The sequence below is a fragment of the Monodelphis domestica genome, chromosome 3, assembly GCF_027887165.1.
Source record: "Monodelphis domestica isolate mMonDom1 chromosome 3, mMonDom1.pri, whole genome shotgun sequence".
In the NCBI taxonomy this organism is placed as follows: Eukaryota; Metazoa; Chordata; class Mammalia; order Didelphimorphia; family Didelphidae; genus Monodelphis; species Monodelphis domestica.
The window spans coordinates 47,150,230-47,169,390 of record NC_077229.1 but is presented as its reverse complement, the minus strand read 5'-3'; the positions used below and the strand labels follow the sequence as shown (position 1 = coordinate 47,169,390).

The 19,161-nt window shown below is 53.4% G+C and overlaps 1 protein-coding gene across 2 annotated transcripts in view; it reads right to left on the bottom strand.

The window, feature by feature from the left end:
* Nucleotides 1–4,882: 4,882 nt before the first annotated feature.
* The window catches only part of HIP1R (huntingtin interacting protein 1 related), a 67,909-nt gene continuing 53,630 nt past the window's right edge, over nt 4,883–19,161 (bottom strand). For both annotated transcript variants that reach the window (XM_056821836.1, XM_056821837.1), the window contains 15 exons: nt 18,277–18,471; nt 17,155–17,302; nt 16,229–16,315; nt 14,796–14,903; nt 13,474–13,610; nt 12,888–12,998; nt 11,508–11,566; nt 11,326–11,356; nt 11,177–11,239; nt 10,658–10,758; nt 9,315–9,420; nt 7,766–7,889; nt 7,420–7,481; nt 6,861–7,070; nt 4,883–5,534 (listed from right to left, as the gene is read on the bottom strand). In XM_056821836.1, the coding sequence (XP_056677814.1) occupies nt 5,487–5,534; nt 6,861–7,070; nt 7,420–7,481; nt 7,766–7,889; nt 9,315–9,420; nt 10,658–10,758; nt 11,177–11,239; nt 11,326–11,356; nt 11,508–11,566; nt 12,888–12,998; nt 13,474–13,610; nt 14,796–14,903; nt 16,229–16,315; nt 17,155–17,302; nt 18,277–18,471 (1,590 nt within the window). In that variant the 3' untranslated portion in view covers nt 4,883–5,486. The remainder of the gene's footprint in view (nt 5,535–6,860; nt 7,071–7,419; nt 7,482–7,765; nt 7,890–9,314; nt 9,421–10,657; nt 10,759–11,176; nt 11,240–11,325; nt 11,357–11,507; nt 11,567–12,887; nt 12,999–13,473; nt 13,611–14,795; nt 14,904–16,228; nt 16,316–17,154; nt 17,303–18,276; nt 18,472–19,161) is intronic.

Genomic DNA, 19,161 nt, shown 5'->3' with positions numbered 1-19,161 from the left:
CTGTCCTCTCATTGATTTGCTGGGGGAAACGCCCATGATAGGTTCTTTTCCAGGATTCTAGTGATCAAAGTTCGGGAAAAAGCCAGCTTCCATATGCTCTCTCTTCTCAGATGCTAAAGTCCAGTCATCTCCGGTCAGGCTGGACGCTGGGTCACCAACAGGACCTTTGTTGGGCTGCATTTTCCCAATAATAGAACTTCAGTGGCATTGACATTGACTTTACTTTGGGGGTCTGCTGATGCAAGGGAGTACAGATGAGTCAAGCCACTTGTGGTCTTGTTGGCTGGGAGATTTGGCTGGTATTTAATGCTCTCTCCCGGCTCAAAAGGTTGCACAAGAAAACCCCTCCCACATGCACTTGTGACTTCTTTTATCTAGGCCTCCCTGGTTTTCAGTCAGCTGCCCAACCCCACACAGGGAAGGCAGTGCCAGAATGGTTAGGAAGACTCCCCTGCTTTGGTCTTGCCCTTTCTTTTTTAAGTCATTTATTTCCTTCATTGGATTTTCTGGCAGCTGTTAAGGTGTAGACAGTAGGAAGTACAGTCTGCATTTTACTAATAGGAAATGAAACTGAGGCACACGGTAGGCTCAAGGCCAGAGAGCTAGTGAGCAATACTTGGGACTGTAAAAGTTATTAATCATCTAGGATTCTTTCCACTGAACTTCTTTCTAGTGTAAGCATAGTGAGTGAGGACTTTGAGAGTCATTTAAGAGACTTTGTTTCCTTTTTTTTTTAACCCTTTCAGGAACATTTCTAAGGGCAAGGGCTGGGCAAAGGGGGTTCAGTGATGGTCTCACATCTAGGAGAGGTATTTTCTTAGGTTTCAATTGTGTGAATCTATAGTAAAATGGGAAAGTATCTACTTTCCACTCAGTGTTATTCTTTAAAATGTTTTGATAGCATTTATTTTAAAGTAGATCATTTCTGGAGATGGCACCGCACCTTCCCCTAGCCACCAAAGCCTCCATTGTTTTAGTATATGTGTGCATGCTGTTCTCTTTATTTCAGAGTATTTTCACACCTGTTGTTTTGTTATTCAAAATAGTAACCCTGTGAGATGGGTGGAGCAGAGGGGAAAATGGAAATACACCGGTCACACTGCTAATAAATGACAGAACCCATAACATCCATAGTCCAGGGTGCTTTACACTGCCAAGTTTTTTCTTTACTGAGAGCCTAAGTCAAAGGACTTCCTTTCCTGGGAAATCATCCCTTAGGATTTTTCAAAGCTTTTCTTAGAAATACATAGGTCTTCTCATGTAGGTGAAATGAGAGGCTTCAAGGGGCAGTTGGGTACTATGGTGGCCTAGAGGACCTGGGCTGTCTTGAATCAATACACGGCATTCTAAGACAGAGGTTTTAAGGGTTTAAAAACATTTTTTATGAGATTGGTAAAGGCTAAATGGGAGAATTGTGAACGCCCAGAACATGTACCATCTGTTAGTGTTCATTGACTCCCCCCCCTGTGAAGAGAGGCCAGGATGGTCTATTTGATGTTCCTTTTTGCTTCCCCAAGAAGCTGCCTCAGCCTTATTCTCAGTAGCCTGGGGCAAATTGACACTAGATGTGGAGAGAGGAAAGACTGGCCATGCAAATGTAAGCTAAGAAGGCCAAATCAATGCAAAAGGCAAAGCCAAGAAGAAATGAGAGCAGTACCCCTGGCCCTAGGGCTGCAAAGGGAATACCATTCTGGACAATCATGACCAGAAGCCCCAGTGGCAGCACTAGTTCATCTCTGGATTCACTAAATGATCTTCATGAACCGGAGGCAGCTGGGTGTAGAGATCCTGGAGAAAGCACCTGCTATCCCTTCCCAGTTAGGCAGCCCCCACCCCCCATCTCAGAATTGGAAATAGTGTTATCATCTACAACTCCCCCGACTGTGGTGATCCCTACAGGGTAAAGCCTCTGGCTAAATGCCTCCAGGGCCCCTTGGAGGAAAATGAATAGGTTAAATCACAGAAAGGGGGGGAGGGGTAAGGCCCAGTGTTTGTGATCCAGATGTGATTTTTATCCACATGGGAAATTCCTAGTACAAAAATCCCCCCTCCCCCCTCACTGATCCACACCAGCGGTGTCCCACAACTTGTCTGAGGTAGAAAGTGACCTGCCCAGGTATGTGTCAGAAGTGGGTAAACCCAGTCTTGACCCGTGGCAAGTTTTAATGGACAAACAAAACAGACCTAGTGGGTTGGGCTGACTCATTTGCCACTATCATCCAGGAAGGATTTGGATTTTTTTTTCTGGTCTTGTTTTCAGAGGGGATTGGCAAGGTCGTTTTTAAGTCCCCCACCATCAGGTTCCCTTGTGTCTGATTTTGTTAGGGACCATCTTCTTGGCAAAGATACTGGAGAGGTTTGCCATTCTCTCTGTTCTGGCACCATTTTTTACACAGGAGAAAACAAGCAAACAGGGTTAGCAGATGTGTCCAGGGTCACACAGTAGGTGTCCAAAGCTGGATTTGAACCCGAGATGAATCTTTCTGATTCAGCATCCACCCAGTGTACCACCAATCATAGGCACAAGTGTTTGTTTCCTGGTTTGTTCTGTTCTAAGAAAAGGAAGGAGCAGGAGATCCTGCAAAGGCAGAAGCAGGAAGGTTCCAGAATTCTGGAGAAGTGACAGGGGTGTTACTTCTAAGAGACAGCTGAGCAGGCAGGAGGTTGAGTTTCTGCCTAGTCTTCTGGACTAAGCACATCTAAGCCATCTGTCAGTGAGACCTTCCCTTTGAGCCCTGTTCCTGCTTACCTTCCAACCACCCAAGGGGGGGATTTGGGTTAGAGAAGTATATTAAAGGTAGAGGCAGCCGATAGCACCATCTATCTGAGGTTATCAGCTTTTTTGTTCTTTAGTTTAGCTATCCCAGACCCCTTTTCACCTTTCCCTTAGTCATTAAACCAAACTGTCCCGTGATTATCCAGTGTCTGTTTATTAGCTCAAGGCCTGGCTCTGGCTGCCCTGGGCTGGTGTGCCCTTCCCAAACCAGATTACGGAACCTATAATACCCCCCTTGAGCCTACAATGATCCCAAGTGTCAAATTAGTTGTTTCAGCTCACTGCCTGGGACCTTCCTAACTCTGGCTGTAAAATGGAAGGGGCTGAGCTTGAGAACCTGAAGGGCTTTATAACATAACAACCTTTGTGTTGCTTAAGGGCTTCCAATGGCGTTACCTGGTCTCATTGCACCAGGCAGCAGTCCAGAAAGGAGTGTGTGTATACAGTACGGACAAAAAGCCTTCCAAATGGAAAAGCTCTAGCCTAGAGCTGCAGAATTAAGAGCAGGAAGGAACCATGAAGCCAATCTGCTCCATTCTAACAAGTTTGATGACCCCCAAGCAAGCCAGAAAACCCGGGTTCTTGTGTTGGTCTGGCTGTGTGACTGGGGTAAGCCACGCCTTTCTCTGGTCCTAAATCTGCACAGGGAGGGCTTGCTCTCCTAGGCCCCTTTCCAGCCAGACCGAGTTGAGTTGGGCCGGCATTGCTTCCTTGCTTGAGCAAACAACTGAGGCCCTGCCCTTGCTAAGCCCCATTTCTAATGAGGCTGAGACACAACTTCCTGGCTCTCCCCGGTCTGCCTGAAGGGCAGCCAGGCCAGCTGCTTCTCTGTCTCTTTTCCCTGGTGAGTTGGAAGGGCTCACTGCCAAGTTCCCTCCTTCCCCCACTCTGAAAAGGGCTCTCTGGCAAGGTGCTGGCAGGCAGGCCCTGGGCCTCCTGGTGCGGAGGACAATCCCCATCAAAGGAAGGAAAGACAGGAAACGGGACGGGGCAGAGACGGCGTGAGCCCACTTCATAGGCCCAGGGCAACCGAGGCCGCCAAGGCAGGGTCAGCGCCTTCCTTCCTAGAGAAATACCCACGTCCTGGCTAATGTCTAACCAGAACCCTTCTTGCTATTTCAATCCACTTTTTCTCCTCCTTCCTTAAATGCCACTGAAGGGACCTGGGGCACATCAAAGAAGCAAGGGAGCGGCAAGGGGGCATGGAACGGAGGACAAATTTAATGCGTCCCATCTACCAGGGAAGTCATAACAAAAAGGTGTCTTCCTAGAGGAGCCAAGTCAGTCCAGGCTCCTCGGGGCCATGGTCTGTCCGTGGGTCCCTCTACTCATCCGGTGCCTTTTGTTTTTTGAATTAATTCTAGAATATTGTTCCATGTATATTATCTAGAGCTGGAGATACTTGACCATCTGTCCCAAACCACTCATTTTTATGGTTCAGGAAGGCAAGGGGCGGGGAGACGAAACACCTGAGAAATAATCCAGCGCTCAAGCAGCATGTAACCATGGTCCAGGAGAGGAAACTGGAGTCAAAGGACATGGGTTCAAATCTCCCCCATCTCCCTGTGAGATGACCTTCTGCTCACACTGTGTATCTATGTGCTGTTATTTGCACGTCTCTCTACCAATAAAACATGAGCTCCTTGAGGGCAGAAAATGGGTTTTTGCCCTTCTTAGTACTTACGACTCAGCTCTTCTAGCAGGTGGAATGCCAAGGCCATGAGGGGCAGGGATGGTTCTCTTGTCTTTGTATCCCCAGCAGCTAGTAGGTATTTAAAAAAAAAATTTAATCCCTCACCTTCCATTTTAGACTCAAGACTGGGTATTGGCTCCAAGGCAGAAGAGTGCTAAGGGCTAGGCAGTGAGGGTTAAGTGACTTGCCCAGGGTCACACAGCTAGGGAGTGTCTGAGGCCACATTTGAACCCAGGACCTCCCATCTCTAGGCCTGGCTCTCCTCCCCCAATATTTTATGAATGCTTGCTGGATGGTGGGGCTCTTCCCAGCAGAATGGCAGACCCTCTAGGAGAAAGGACTCCGTTTTATTTATTGCTCCAAATAAAAACTCAGTCGGAGGGGGCAAGTATCTCACGCACCCCAACAGCCAGTGAGCTCCTCAGAGATTCTGTTTAATGAGTTTTTCCCCTCCAACAAGTCATAATCACAGATTGAGTCCCAGGAGAGGGCCAGGCCCTCCCCAAGTGTCCCCTGCCAGTAATGCAGCCCCTGAACCCAACACACTGAATAGAAAACGGTAGAGAAAAGGCGGAATTTTAAAAACATCTTGTGTGTCCCCAAAGGGTCCCAGCTCTGGGCGACGGGAGCCTTGCTGGGTTCCGAAGCTTTCCTTATTGCAGATAAATAAAATCACATCTAGGGTGGAGAACGGTCCGGCCACAGCTCGAGCCACTCCTTGGCTTCAGAGTCCCGGAAGGCTGCCTCAATTTGCTCCCCAGCCCTGCTTGACCCCAGGGCCCTGCGGCCTTTCAGGCTTAGCCACCGGGGAAGGTCCAGCCGGGATGTGTGAAACACAGACAGCCCCTGGCTCAGGAGTCCCTGTCCTTGCCGCCCCAAGCCCTGCAGGGCCCCGGAAGCTCAGGGGTGCCTCCATGGCCCTCTGGGTAAAGGGGAGCCGGAGGGAGCCTTCCCATTTGCCCCGGGGCCAGGGAGGCTCCCCGCCTCCTTCCTCTTCCAAGCCCGAGCTGGGCCCTCCTAGGAGTTCATAAGCTGGGCCTGGGAGATGCCATCTTCCTTCTCGAGCTGAAATGACAAGAGGGATACTCAGCGGGGATGGATCCAGGGGCCGCCTGGTGCCAGCTCCCTCCCTCCCTGCTCCTGCCTCAGGGCTTCCACAGAGCCCTCTCCAGGGGCTCAGCCTGCGGCCTTTCCTGCTTCCCAGACGTCCCGCCGCCGGCCCGCCCCTCCCCTCCCCGCCTGCAGGGGCTCCTCAGACGGGCACCGTCCCGGCGCTTTTCTTCCCGCTCCAGCTCCCCCCACAGGCCTGCTGGTCTGGGACAGCGCCGGCGATCCCGGGAGGAGGGCTGCGGAGTCCGTCCGGGGAAAAGAGCGGCTGCCATCCTTTAAGGCAGGAGCAGCTGTGAATCCAGAGAGACTCTCCGACAGTTGGCGCCCCACAAACCCCCGCGAGCAGACGGGCACCTGGGAGCTCGCACAGACCCCCGTCGCCGCTCCCAAGATGGCGCCCCGCCCAGAGCTCGAGCGTCACCCCCGCCCCCCGGGCTCTGCCCCGGCACCAAGGCTGTGCGCCGCCTGATCCGCACTGTTTATTCTCAGCGCGGGCGGCCGAAGCACCCAGACAGGCAGTAACCTGGGGACGGCCGGGAGAGCGCCGCGCGCGCCGCCAAGCGAGGGCCAGCGGGGGCGCGCTACGTCCTCCCCGGCGGCAGAGCATCTTCGCTAGCATCGACGCCTACCAAGTGCTTGCTTGAATCAGAAGAGACAGAGAAGAGAGAGGGAGGAAGGTGGGACGACAGACAGACAGACAGACAAGCAGGGGGGAGGGAGGCAGAGCAGAGGCCAGACGGGTCAGTTCTGTCTCCAAGAGAGGCTCTTCCTCACATCGGGACGGGCTGGGGAGAGGCCGGCAGCCTCGGCCCCTGGACCTCGAGTTCTACAGGGACCGCCGAGGGAGTCCCGCCCGCGGCGCTCCGTGCCAGGCAGCTGAGGCACGGAGCGAGGGATGGGCTGAGTGTGCGTGAAGCGGCAGAGCCGGGTTCGAGCACATCCGGCGCCCCTCCAAGCCCGGCGCGCCTTGGGGTCCCAGGCCGAGCCCGGGCGGGGCTGACGTTCCCAGAGCTCTGCCCGTAACTCTCTCACCGGAGCCTGGCCGGCAGCCCCGTGAGGGAGAGGCTAAAAGGCCGCCGTCTTTTTGTCTCCGCTTTTACAGGCGAGGAAACGGTTGCAGCGAGGCGGGGAGCGACGTCCTGAGCAGCCCAGCTAGGGGGCGTCAGGAGCGGGATCTGCACTCGGCTCTCTGCGGAGCCGCGCCCCACATCGTGCCCCTCCACCACAACTCTGGCGGGGCAGCCGGCGGGGCTATCCGGAGAGCCAGGCCTTCAGAGGTACCTGGCAGTCGGGCTTGGGCCCCACGCTGGGCTTCTGGGCCAGCGGAGGCTTCTTCAGGATCCCCTTTCGCGGACTGGCCACGGGGCGGCCCAGCGGCTCGTCCTCGGCCCCATCGTCGATCACGCCGGCCAGGGCGTAGTGCCGCTTCCGCAGCTCCCCCAGGCGCCTCCGCTCGTTCTCCAGGGTCTTCTCCAGTTCCAACACCTTCACCTGGAGGGGCCCCAGCTGCGTCAGCCCCTCAGGGTCGCCCCGAGGTTCAAGGCCAAGCTCGAGGGGTGCCCCCTGCTCCGGCCCACAGCCCCCCCCCCCCCCTTTAGCCCCGACACCTGGCTCTTGAGCAGCCCTTCCGGCCCTGTTTGGTTCAGCTCACTTGTCCGAGGTCTCGGGCCCTGTCCTATCCTTCCCCAGATCCTCATGATCCCCAGCAGGGGAATGGGCACAAAGCGGGGATTCATAACGGTGGGGTGCCTCGATGAGACCCCATCCCATCCCTGGGCCTCGGACACCCCCAAAGAGGCTTGGAATCACCTCGGGCCCCAGGGGGACCCCAGCGTCCTACCTGAGTTTCCATCTCTTCCTTCTTCAGCTTGATCAGCGACATGCCCGAGAAATCCATGGTGTCTGGGGGTCAGGGACAGGGGGGTTAGCTGGGGAGCCCCCCTTCTGTTAGGCCCCCTCAGGGGCCTCTCCTGCTGCTTCCAGCTGCCCCACCCTCTCACGTCCTCCCTCTCTCTAAAAAACCCTGATGTCTGTCTTAGGATCAGTCTAAGAGCGGCAAGGTTAGGCCATGGGGGTGAAGGGACTCGTCCGGGGTCACCCAGCTAGGAAGGGTCCAAATTGGAACCCAGGACCTCCCCCCTCCATCCATGGAGCCATCCACAGCTGCCCCAGAGGCTGCCTCTTACCTTTGTCTTCAATCTGCTCCTGGCCGGACTTGGTAGAGGCCACCACGTTGGCGGCCATCTCGTTCACGGCCCTGGAGCACTCCTGAAGTCTGCTCAAGTTCCTGCTGTTTTTGTCGGCTTTTACCTGCCAGAACGGGGACCCATGAGCCGGGAGGCCCCGAGATCAGGGGCCTCCCCTCGAACTCACGACCCCGCTCTTCTTACTCTTCCCAGCCTGGGTTTCCTCTAAGATTCTGAGAAGGGGCCTGAAGAATGCCAAGAACTGCAGGGATGGAAGCGCCTTTCTAAAGGCTCCAGAAGCAGTAGCAGGACTAATAATAATAATAATGTGTAAAATATTAATAAAATAACCAAGTAGGTAGATTTCCTCTCATTTTTCTGTCTCTCCCCTCTATTCTTCTCTCCTCTCCCCACTTTTATTTTTGCTGTCTGACCCCATCTTTCTCCTCTCATTTCTCTCCCTTTCTGTCTTTATTTCTCTCTCCTGTCTGTCTCCCTCTATTTTTCTCTTCTGTCCCCCTTTATTCTTCTCTCCTCTCCCCACTTCATTTTTGCTGTCTGACCCCATCTTTCTCCTCTCATTTCTCTCCCTTTCTGTCTTTTTCTCCTCTTTATTTCTCTCTCCTGTCTCTGTCTCCCTCTATTTTTCTCTTCTGTCCCCCTTTATTCTTCTCTCCTCTCCCCATTTTATTTTTGCTGTCTGACCCCATCTTTCTCCTCTCATTTCTCTCCCTTTCTGTCTTTTTCTCCTCTTTATTTCTCTCTCCTGTCTCTGTCTCCCTCTATTTTTCTCTTCTGTCCCCCTTTATTCTTCTCTCCTCTCCCCATTTTATTTTTGCTGTCTGACCCCATCTTTCTCCTCTCATTTCTCTCCCTTTCTGTCTTTTTCTCCTCTTTATTTCTCTCTCCTGTCTGTCTCCCTCTATTTTTCTCTTCTGTCCCCCTTTATTCTTCTCTCCTCTCCCCACTTCATTTTTGCTGTCTGACCCCATCTTTCTCCTCTCATTTCTCTCCCTTTCTGTCTTTTTCTCCTCTTTATTTCTCTCTCCTGTCTGTCTCCCTCTATTTTTCTCTTCTGTCCCCCTTTATTCTTTTCTCCTCTCCCCACTTCATTTTTGCTGTCTGACCCCAGCTTTCTCCTCTCATTTCTCTCCCTTTCTGTCTTTTTCTCCTCTTTATTTCTCTCTCCTGTCTCTGTCTCCCTCTATTTTTCTCTTCTGTCCCCCTTTATTCTTTTCTCCTCTCCCCACTTCATTTTTTCTCTCCCCTCTATTTTTCTCTCTCCTCTGTCTCTCTCTCCCCCCTTTTTTTTCTCTCTCTCCGTCTGTCTCTGCAGTCTGTCTGTCTCCTTCTCTCTCTCTCCCCTCAGCCTTGGGGCCTGTTTCCTCCCTGCAGACGAGCTTTCTAGCCTTTGGGTCCCTTCCAGCTTTAATCTTCTGCTCCAGTGACTGGGAAAGGGCTGAAGTCATCCTCTCTGCAAAGCCTCCAGATGGGCCTCTGCCCAGCTCTTCCCCGGCTGCCCTGGGGCTGGGCTCTCTCAGGGCCTCACCTTGGAGGCGGCCACTAGCTGGGCGGTGCTGGCCGCGATCTCGTGGGAGCAGACGATGAGTTCCTCGTACTTCCCCGTGTGCAGGACCACTTTGTCCGCAGACTCCCTGTGGAGGGGCAGAGAATCACACAGAAGATTGTCAGAGCTGACCCAGAAGACCCTCCGTCAGCGTTTGGCCTCTGCCCAAAGTCCTCGAGTGATGGGGAGCTCACTACCTCCTTGGGGTGCTTTTTGGGTCAGCTCTCATCGATAAGAAAGTTCCTCGTGCTGTCAAACCTAAACCTGTTGCCGTCGTTACTAGAATCAGATTTGGAGCTGGAAAGGACCGCAGACTCCAAGTTCTATATTTTAAAGATGAGGAGCTGAGGCCTGGCTGCTCCAGCGACTTGCCCAGGCTCACACGGCGAGGACGTGGGGTCGTCCTGCCTGGCCCGGTACCAGCGAGGATCCAAGCCCCGTCCATCAGGGCCCGGCAGGACAAGGCTAATTCCCTTTCCTGCTGGCCTCCAACCCCCAAGTTTCCTGCCTTCCAGGTTCAATGCTCTCCTGATTCCCTCCTCACCAACATGCGCAGAGTTGTCTGAGCAAGCGCCTGCTCCTCCCTGGCCAGACTCTCTTCCCTCTGACGGCCGGGCAGGACCAGACTTGAGCCCAGAGAGCCCCCGACACCTGTAACTAATGCCCCGTCTCTCTAGAACCCTGGCAAGGGTCACCCGGCACGAGCAGCGCCAGGAGCGGCCCTGGGGTCCCGGGGCAGGGAGGCCTCTAGCCAAGGTCAGGAAAATCCAGCCAGCCCCATTCCATGCCTTCCAAGGACCTTTAGTGATGGGGAGCTCACTACCTCCCTGCGCAGATCTCCCTGATGAGAAAATTTTCCCCGACATCAAGCTGTCACTCCCCACAGGCCCACGGATCCAAGGCCCTTTGCCATTCTGGCTCCAGTTTATCCCTATTCTGCCCTTCCCTGGGCCTCAGTTTTCTCTTCTGTAAAATGGGCTTCATGGTACCAGGAGAAAAGTACCCGATCTGGAGTCAGGAGGCTGAGGTTCAAACCTCCCCTTTACACTTGATCACTGTGTGTCTGTGGGCAAGTTAATCAACTTCTCTGAGCCTCAGCTTATCAAGGGAAAAAAAAGGACAGGGCTGGATCAGATCGCCTTCTTCCAGTTCTCCTCTCCATCCATGAGCCCAGCTGGCCGCTCCAAGCCTCCTCCTCCTCATCGCCTGGGCCGAAGGTGCCAGGGAGAGGGCCAGAGAGGGGATGAAGAAGTTGCTTTTCCCACCCAGGCTGCCAGAGGCCTCCCCACGACCTCTCCTCCCTCCCTCTCCCGGCCTGGACCTACACCAGCTGGGTGGCTCCCCAGCCCACAGCCTTGGATGCCGAGATGAGGCCTTCGGTCCAGCGCGAGTTCTTGGCGTAGAATTCCTGCTGGGTGGCTGCCCCCTGGTGAAGAGCCAGACAGGACACACTCAGGGCCGGGGGGCCCCACCTCCCCCTTCCTCCCCCCCCCCAGGGCGAGAGCCTCCTAGGTGTCTGGGGCAGCAGCCATCGCCCCCACGTCTCATCCCTCTGCTCTCCTCCCCTGTTAGGCAGCCCCGGCACACAGAGGGCCCTTTGCAGATGGGATGAATGGTTCATGGGAGCTCCCGGAGGGCAGGCAGGCTCCTCTCACATTTTATGCCTCTATTTTCTCTTTTTAACTTAAAAATCAACAACCAAGAGTCCAAGTCCTTTTCTCTAAATGCTCCTCTTCCTCTTGGCAGAGCCATCAGGGCTGCCCATCAGAGCCTTTGCACTGCAGGGTCGGGAGGCCGCCCTCCCTGTGCGCCCCTTCCCCGGCGGGGGCTCTCTGCGGACTCACCCGTCCACTCTCCACGATCTCCTTCTGCAGGCTGGTGGACGTCGTCACCAGCAGCCGGATTGCCTGGCAAAGTCAAGAACCGTGCTGGATGCTGGAGCGGGACCCCTCCCTGCGGAGCCTCCCCGCCCCCAAAGGCAGCCCTTGGTTACCTTCATCAGATCCGTGCAGGAGTTGAGAATCCTAGACGCAAGAGGGAGGCTGGGTAAGAACGTGACTGGCCGAGAAGCACCGTCCCAAGGGCCCCCCCAATCCTCCCCGCCTGCAGGACTGAGTCCCAAGGGAAGGAGTGACCAGAGCAGCCACCCAGAGACAAAAGGGGGCAACCCCTTACCTCTCATTCACTTCTAGCTTGACGCCTGAGCTCTCGTGCCGGGCCTGGTTCATCATATCCTGGGGACCAATGAGGAGAGGATGAAGGCCTCAGAGCTCATCCAGGGCAACCTTGGCTTTTTGACAGATGGGGACACTGAGGCATAGCTAAGGGAAGCTAAGTAATAGCACTTCAAGTTTTGCAAAGGGCTTTACAAATACTGTCTCATCTGACCATCGCCACAACCCTAGGAGGTGGGTGCTATTGTTATTCCCATTTTGCAGATGAGGAAACTGAGGCAGGCTGTGGTAAAGTCACTTGCCCAGAGGCATACACAGCTAGGGTCTGAGGCTGGATTTAAACTCAGGTCTTCTTGGCTCGAGGGCCCAATAACTACTTGCCTCTAATAGAAGTCACACAATACCAAAGCCAGGATTTGAATTCAGGCCTCTGGATTCTAAAAGCATTTACATTCTACCAAACTGCTTCAAATGAGTGAGGGTTGTGGGAAGAGCAGGGCACTAAGGCTGGACAGAAGGTCCCAAACTGAGAGTCAGAAGGACCTTACGGTCTGCCTCGCCCAATCTCTTTCTTTTTTTTATTTTTAAATTTAGTCAATTTAGAACATTATTCCTTGGTTACAAGAATCATATTCTTTCCCTCCCTCCCCTCCTCCCCCCACCTCTTCCTGTAGCTGATGCGCAATTACACTGGTTTATTTTTTTATTTTATTTTTTCAAATCTCTTCTTTCTAATGATAAGGTAAGACACCAATGTTTGTTAGAAGGAAAATAACTGACTGGGGGCTCAGAGCAATAAAGACTTATTCAGGGTCACAAGAAGTAGTAAATGTCAGCCCTGAATGGAGTATCAGGGGCTTTCCCTCTTCCTTTGGTCCCCCAAGCCTCAAATGCTGCTTCTTTTTTTTTTTTAACCCATACCTTTTATTTTAGATTTTTAAAAATTATTTTATTTAAATGTATTGTAAATTATTGTAAATTTAAATTTTTCCCATCGTTACACGATTCCTGTTGTCTCCCTCCCCAGGTAGGAAGTGTCTAAGACCAGATTTGAACCCAGGTTCTCCTGACTACAGGCCTGGCAGCACCTGCCCCAAATGCTTCTGAGCAAAGCCAGGGGGTACGCCTAGCTTCACTCTGTCCTGCCCCACCTGCCCTAGGGAAGGGCCCAAGCAGCCCAGAGGAAGGAGGCCATCCCATTTAATGATTCCTGACCCCCAGAACTTCTCTGGAAAATGGGGGTCCAGGGGGAGAATCTGCCCATTTTGAGCAGAACCTAAAAGGGAAAGGAGAGACCAGGCTGGCTGGCTGTGGTCAACCCCACTGGGTCTCCTGGCTGACAGAAGTGGGTCAGGGGTGAGTGGACAGAGCCGACTCTCACCTCAATCCGTTGAACGGCGTTTTCAATGGCGGCTGACGTGGCGGCCATCTCTTTGTCCACCAGGTCACCGAGCTCTTCCTGTCGCACGTCCAGGCTTTTGGGCTTCAGTTCCTGTTGGGGGAAGGGTTGACTAGGTAGGTGCCCGTCCTGTGAAGGGCTCATATTGTGGGAGAATTATGATTTCCTTTTTTTAAAAAGTCATATCAGGGAACCAGTAAATTAGGGGAACAGACTAGTATACTTGTCGGGTCTTTGGGAAAGGAAAGATTTTAAGACCAAGCAAGAGTTAGAAAAAATTACAAAATTGATTATAATAAAAAATTTAAAAAATCATATCAGTGAGAAGTATCAATTCTAAGACAGAAGAGGGCGAGGGCTGGCCAACTGGGGGGTTAAACGACAGCCTGGATCCCAAGCTGGGATGTGTCTGAGCCCAAATTTGAACCCAGGACCTCCCACCTCCATGCTGGGCTCTGTCTAGCTGCCCCCGAACCACGTCACCCAGTTCTTCTGACTCACTTCCAAGCTCTTCCCCGCCTCAGAGAGCGACCCAACTGGGGCTCCTCTGCTGGTGCTGCTCCCTCACCTGTCCCAGCTGGAGGATGCCCTGGAGGGGGCCCCTCATCAGGCTCGGGTCAGCCTGGTCCAGGGACTGCCTGTCCTTGAGCAGCCCCAGGTACTCCAGGCTCCGGGCCCCGCAGTCCCTGCACGTGTCAGTCAGGCCTACGGGAAAGAGCGAGCAGCGATACGGACACCGACGAGAGCAACCACGGGGACCCCCCCGGCTGTCTGCTCTGGGAAGTGATCCACGCCAAAGGCCTTTTGGCCCAGACCGACGGGCCCACTGGTGCTGGGAATCTGTTGTGGGGAAGGGGATGCCGAAGGGGCCCGTCCTCACTCAGAGACTTCGTGAACCACCTGGGCCGTGCGGGGCCCTCGCCAGGGACTGGCCTGGGCCGCACAGTCTGCCTCCGACTGAATGGATGATTGGCCGGAACAATGCACAAGGCCAGACCCCTTCCCTGGACTGTATTTTATTATCATGCTCATTTTACAGATGGGGAAACTGAGGCTCAGGGAGGGCCACACTAACAAATGCTAGACCTGGGACTTGAAATAACCAGCAGGTTTGTTTGTTTGTTTGTTTTTAAATAAACCCCTGCCTTCCATCTTGGAATCAAGGCAGAAGAGAGGTAAGGGCTAGACAATGGGGGTCAAGTGACTTGCCCAGGGTCACCCAGCTGGGAAGTGTCTGAGGCCAGATTTAAACCCAGGACCTCCCATCACTGGGCCTGGCTCTCCATCCACTGAGCCACCCAGCTGCCCCTATTGTCTCATTTTATCCTTATAACCGCCCTAGAAGGGAGGTGCTCTTTAATCTCCACTTTACAGGTGAGGAAACTGAGGCAGTATTTGAACTCTCATCTTCCTGACTTCAGACCCAGAGCTCTGTACAGCTATCTCGTTGGAGGTCTCCAGGTAGAGGCCAGATAATCACGTACTGAGTAGGACACAACAGGGCTTCCTTTAATGTACGGGCTGGAATAGCTGGTGACTCTCTTAGGACGGGCTACACCCCTTGGGGGGGTCTCTGGCATCTGGGCGGCTTTTCTGAAAGGGAGAGGAAGGGCCCAGCCACAGGCAGCGGCCACTGGCCCCAGCCTAGACCGCTGGGGCTCCTGGAGCCGAGGCTGGGAGAGCAGCAGAAGGGGACGGCTCTGATGCAAGGGCCACAAACCTCAACTCACACACAGTCCTACAATGCAAGAAGCCTGCGGGGACCGAGGAGGGCCTGGGAGCTGGGCCGTCCCGGTCTGAGCCCAGCACTCCTCTCTGCTACGTTGTGTCTTTGCACACTGCTCCAGGGCCCAGGCTAGGACGAGGACAGGGAGAAAGGCTGCCACTTACGGTCTGCGTGATCCGTGGGAGCCAGATGCGAGGTGGCGCTCCCATTGACGATGGTGTCCGCCGCCAGGTGAGAAAACTGAGCCAATGCTGCCACTAAGGCAGAGGAGTCTGTGGAAATGGAGAGAGATGAAGAGGCAGAGAGAAAAATGGTGAGAGAGGGAGGGAGGGAGAGAGAAAGGGAGGGAGAGGGAAGAGAGAGAAAGAGGGAGGGAGACAGAAAGGGAGGGAGAGGGAAGAGAGAGAAAGAGGGAGACAGAGAGAGAGAGAGAGAGATAAAGAGGGAGGGAGGAAGGGAGGGAGAAAAAATAATGTAAGAAAAAATAATGAAAGAGGAGGGAGAGAGAAAAAGAAACAGGGAGGGAAGGAGACAGAGAGAGAGGGAAGGAGAAAGAGAGAGGGAGGGAGAGAGAGAGGCAGAGAGAGGGAAGAGAGAGGGAGAGAGAGAGAAAGAGAAAGAGGGAAGGAGGAAGGGAGGGAGAAAAAATAATGAAAGATGAGAGGGAGGGAGAGAGAAAAAGAAACACGGAGGGAAGGAGACAGAGAGAGAGAGAAGGAGAAAGAGAGAGAGGGGGAGAGAGAGAGAGAGAGAGAGAGAGAGAGAGAGAGAGAGAGAGAGAGAGAGAGGGAAGAGAGAGGGAAGAGAGAGGGAGGGAGAGAGAGGCAGAGAGAGGGAAGAGAGAGGGAGGGAGAGAGAGGCAGACAGAGAAATGAAGGGTAAGATAAAGTTCCCAAAGTAGAATGTTTGCTTTTTCCCTCTGGCCCAGCTAGCTGGCCTGGACGTCCCTGGAAGGAGTTGGAGGCATGGAGATATTTGGGGCGTCCCTGTCCCTCACCCCGAGGGAACCTGTAATTTTAGGCCTCTGGGGTTAAGGAGAGAACAGAGATCTGAAGGGCCCTTTGGTGGTCAGAGTGTGGGTCCAGGAGAATGTAAGCCCTCCGAGGGCAGGAACTGTTTCATTTTCCTCTTTGTACCCCCGGTGCCTAGGACAGTGCCTGGTCCCTCCAGATCTGTATTTTTGAGACGATACTGGTAAAGTGCTCAGCACGGGGCTTGGCTGAGAGCAGAACTCTAGAAATGCTCGCTCCCACCCGAGATGGCCGGGCGTTGCTCTGTCTTTGGCTGTCCCAGCACAGGCACAGGGTCTCTTTGCCACTGGAATGTACCCTGCGAGGCAGGGACTGCTTTGCTTCTGCTTGTGTCTCTCCAGGGCAAACCCCAAGGCGCCAGGCATGGGGGGCACCTTTGCCCGCTTGGCCCTGCTCAGGCCTCCTGGCACCCCTCAGCCCGTATGCTGGTCTGGAAGCTCCTCAAGAACAGGACTCTTGCCCAGGACTCAGCACAGGTCTGCACACCCAGTGGGAGCTTAATCAATGTTTGCTGACTCATCGGTCTCGCCCCGGGGTGGGCGTCCCCGTGCCTTCTCCCCACTCACCGGTCATGGAGGCCCCGTACTTCCTGTGGCCCTTCTCCAGGGCACTCAAGGCATCCAGGGCAGCCTGGGCCCGGCTCACCAGGTAATCTGAAAATACACCCAGAGACCATGAGACGGCCCGGCCTGGCCAGGCTCCACAAAGCCCGAGAGCCGAGCAAGCCAGTTTCCTCTCCAGCCCTGCTCAGCGTGGGGGCAGAACGCTCTGTGCTGGCAAGATGGGGAAAGAGAGCGGGTGCCCATCACCCGGGGCCCCCCGAACAAGCCCAGGCCAAGGGGAGCCCCCGAGGCCCGAGGAACAGCGGCTGCGGGGATGAGCAGGAAAGCCTGGGCGAGCTTCTCTGGGCGGAACCGCAGAGAGTGCAAATGAGGAAGCCCACAAAGTGGCCACGTGGGCTCCAAGGAGCTCCGCACAGGTAGAACCATGTAAAAGAGGCGACTGTGTCCAGCCCAACTGGACTGTGGCCAGCATGCCGGCCAAAGCCTAATCGAGAATGAGCGGAACTCACACGATTGTGTCACACATTGGCCCTAACCGGGACCTGGCACGATAGTGTGCCCCCAAGATCAACGGAAAGCACACTCAGTGGACGGGGAAGCCTGGGTTCAAATCTGGCCTCAGACACTTCCTGGCTGTGTGACCCTGGGCAAGTCACTTCACCCCCATTGCCTAGCTTACTACTCTTCTGACTTGGACCAATATACAGAATTGATTCTAAGATGGAAGGTGAGGGTTAAAAAAAAGGTGGGGGATGGTGGGCAGAGAGGGGAGCATACATACGTCCTCTGACAGTAGCTGAGGTGTTGACTGGCTTGGTTGAGCACTTGTTGCCCTCCGGCCTTTGGTACAAGGGCGGCCGGGCATCTGCAGAAATGCCAAGTGCCGGAGCCGCTGCCCTGCTTCCTCTATTCCTCCCTCCCGCCCTCACCTGGAGAGCTGGTACAGCGCAGGTGCAGGGGGTCGTCCAGCTTGCTCACAGCGTCCTTCACGGTGTTCTCTGCCTCTGTCACGGCAGCCTGGAGCACAGACAGCTGCTCATCCAGGAGTCTCTGCTGTAGCCCCTGGTGCTGGGCATCCTGGGAAGGAACACACAAACCATCCCCATCCATGAAGGGCTCCAAGTTCACAATGTGCTTTGTGAGAATCCTCCAAGGTAGGCTGCGGGACAGGGTAGTATTATCCCCATTTGGCAGATGGGCAAACTGAGGAGGAGGGGTTGACTTACACCGAGGCCAAGACTCCAGGGTGTACAGATGGCTTAGTCTGGTGGTGTCAAAGTCAAAGAGAAACAAGGGCCGCTCCATCAAACTACCTATTCCCAGGGTCACCTCACCGGGAAGTGTCTGAGACCAGAATTGAACCCAGGACCTCCTGGCTTCTGAGACACCTAGCTGCCTCTTTTTATTTAATTTGTTAAATATCCTCCAATACTGTTTTAATCTGGTTCTGGCTCCTTGTATTCAACACCTCTGATCTAGGTCAATAGCCTCATTTTATTTTTATTATTATTTTTAAATGCATTTATTTATTTATTTTTAGGGTATTTTTCCATGGTTACATGATTCATCCCCCTCCTAGAGCTGACAAGCAATTCTACTGGGCATTATATGTATTATTGAACAGCCTCATTTTATAGCGGGGGGGAAAGAGAGGCTCAGAGAAGTTAAGGAATTTGTACAGTCACACAGCAAAGCAAGCGTCACTTGAGATTTGAACTTGACTCTAAGTCTGGTGCTCTCTCCAATGCCCACCCAGTGTTTTGTCTCAGGGAAGGAGGGTACCAGGAGTACAGGAAGGATGTCTAGTCTAATTACCTCATTTTACAGAATAGGAAACTGAGGTACAGGGAAATGAAGTGACTCAGAATGGGATCCTAGCCCTAGACCTGGAAGGGATTTAAAAAACCATCTAGATCCAGGATTTATTTTATAGATGAGGAAGCTAAGGCCCAAGAGCCCTAGACGCAGGTCTCCTGAAGGAGAGAAGTTGTTGACTCCTTCCCAGCCTCTTGGGAGGAAAGTCCTACCAGGGAGTAGGGAGCACAGGTTACCTTCTCTGCTAGCTTCCCCTGCAGCTCGCCAATCTCCCGGCTGCTCCGCTCTTGCTCCCGGATCAGAGCTGCCTCCTTCTCCTCCACCAGACTCTGAGCCGACTGCAGTTCGGATTCCCTCTGCCTCATGGTGCTGCTCAGAGACTCCTTCTCCAAGTGCATGGCATCAAGCTTGGAGCTCAACTCGGAACCGCTCTGTAACCCCCCCCCCCCAGAAGACAGAGTGAGGCCCTCCTCAATGGGCCTGACCCATTGAGAAGAAAGAAAGGAGATAGGGAGGAAGAGAAAGGGGGAGGAGGGAGAGAGAGAGAAATGCCTTTCCTAATCCTCCTTAATCTTAGTGTCTTCCTTGTAGGATTATTCCCAACTAATCTCATATGTATCTTATTTGTACAAACTGGGAGTTTAGAGGCTGCAGGCCCTCTTGAATCCAGGCCAGCCCAAGACTACATCAACTTCCCTGGCTCATTGTGAGCCTCTGGGCCCCCAAACCTCCAGATCTTTTACAGATAACGTATCCCAGGTCACTGGAGGGATTCTGTATGCATGAACGCATATGTAAGTGTATATGTGGAAATTATATTTTATATAAAGATAATTTTATTTTTATATTTTATACATGTATATGTACATACATAAAAACAGAAAATGTGTGACCCTATCTTCTTTCTGATTTTACATATATACATATATATATACACACATACACACACATACCCATAAATAATCCCTATAGTGGCAGAAACACTCATTATAAATAAGAATATAAAAATATTTATTGTTGTTTGGTCATTTCAGTCATGTCCAATTCTTTGGGATCCCAGAGTGGATTGCTGTTTCCTTCTCCAGCTCATCTGACAGATGAGGAAACTGAGGCAAACAGGG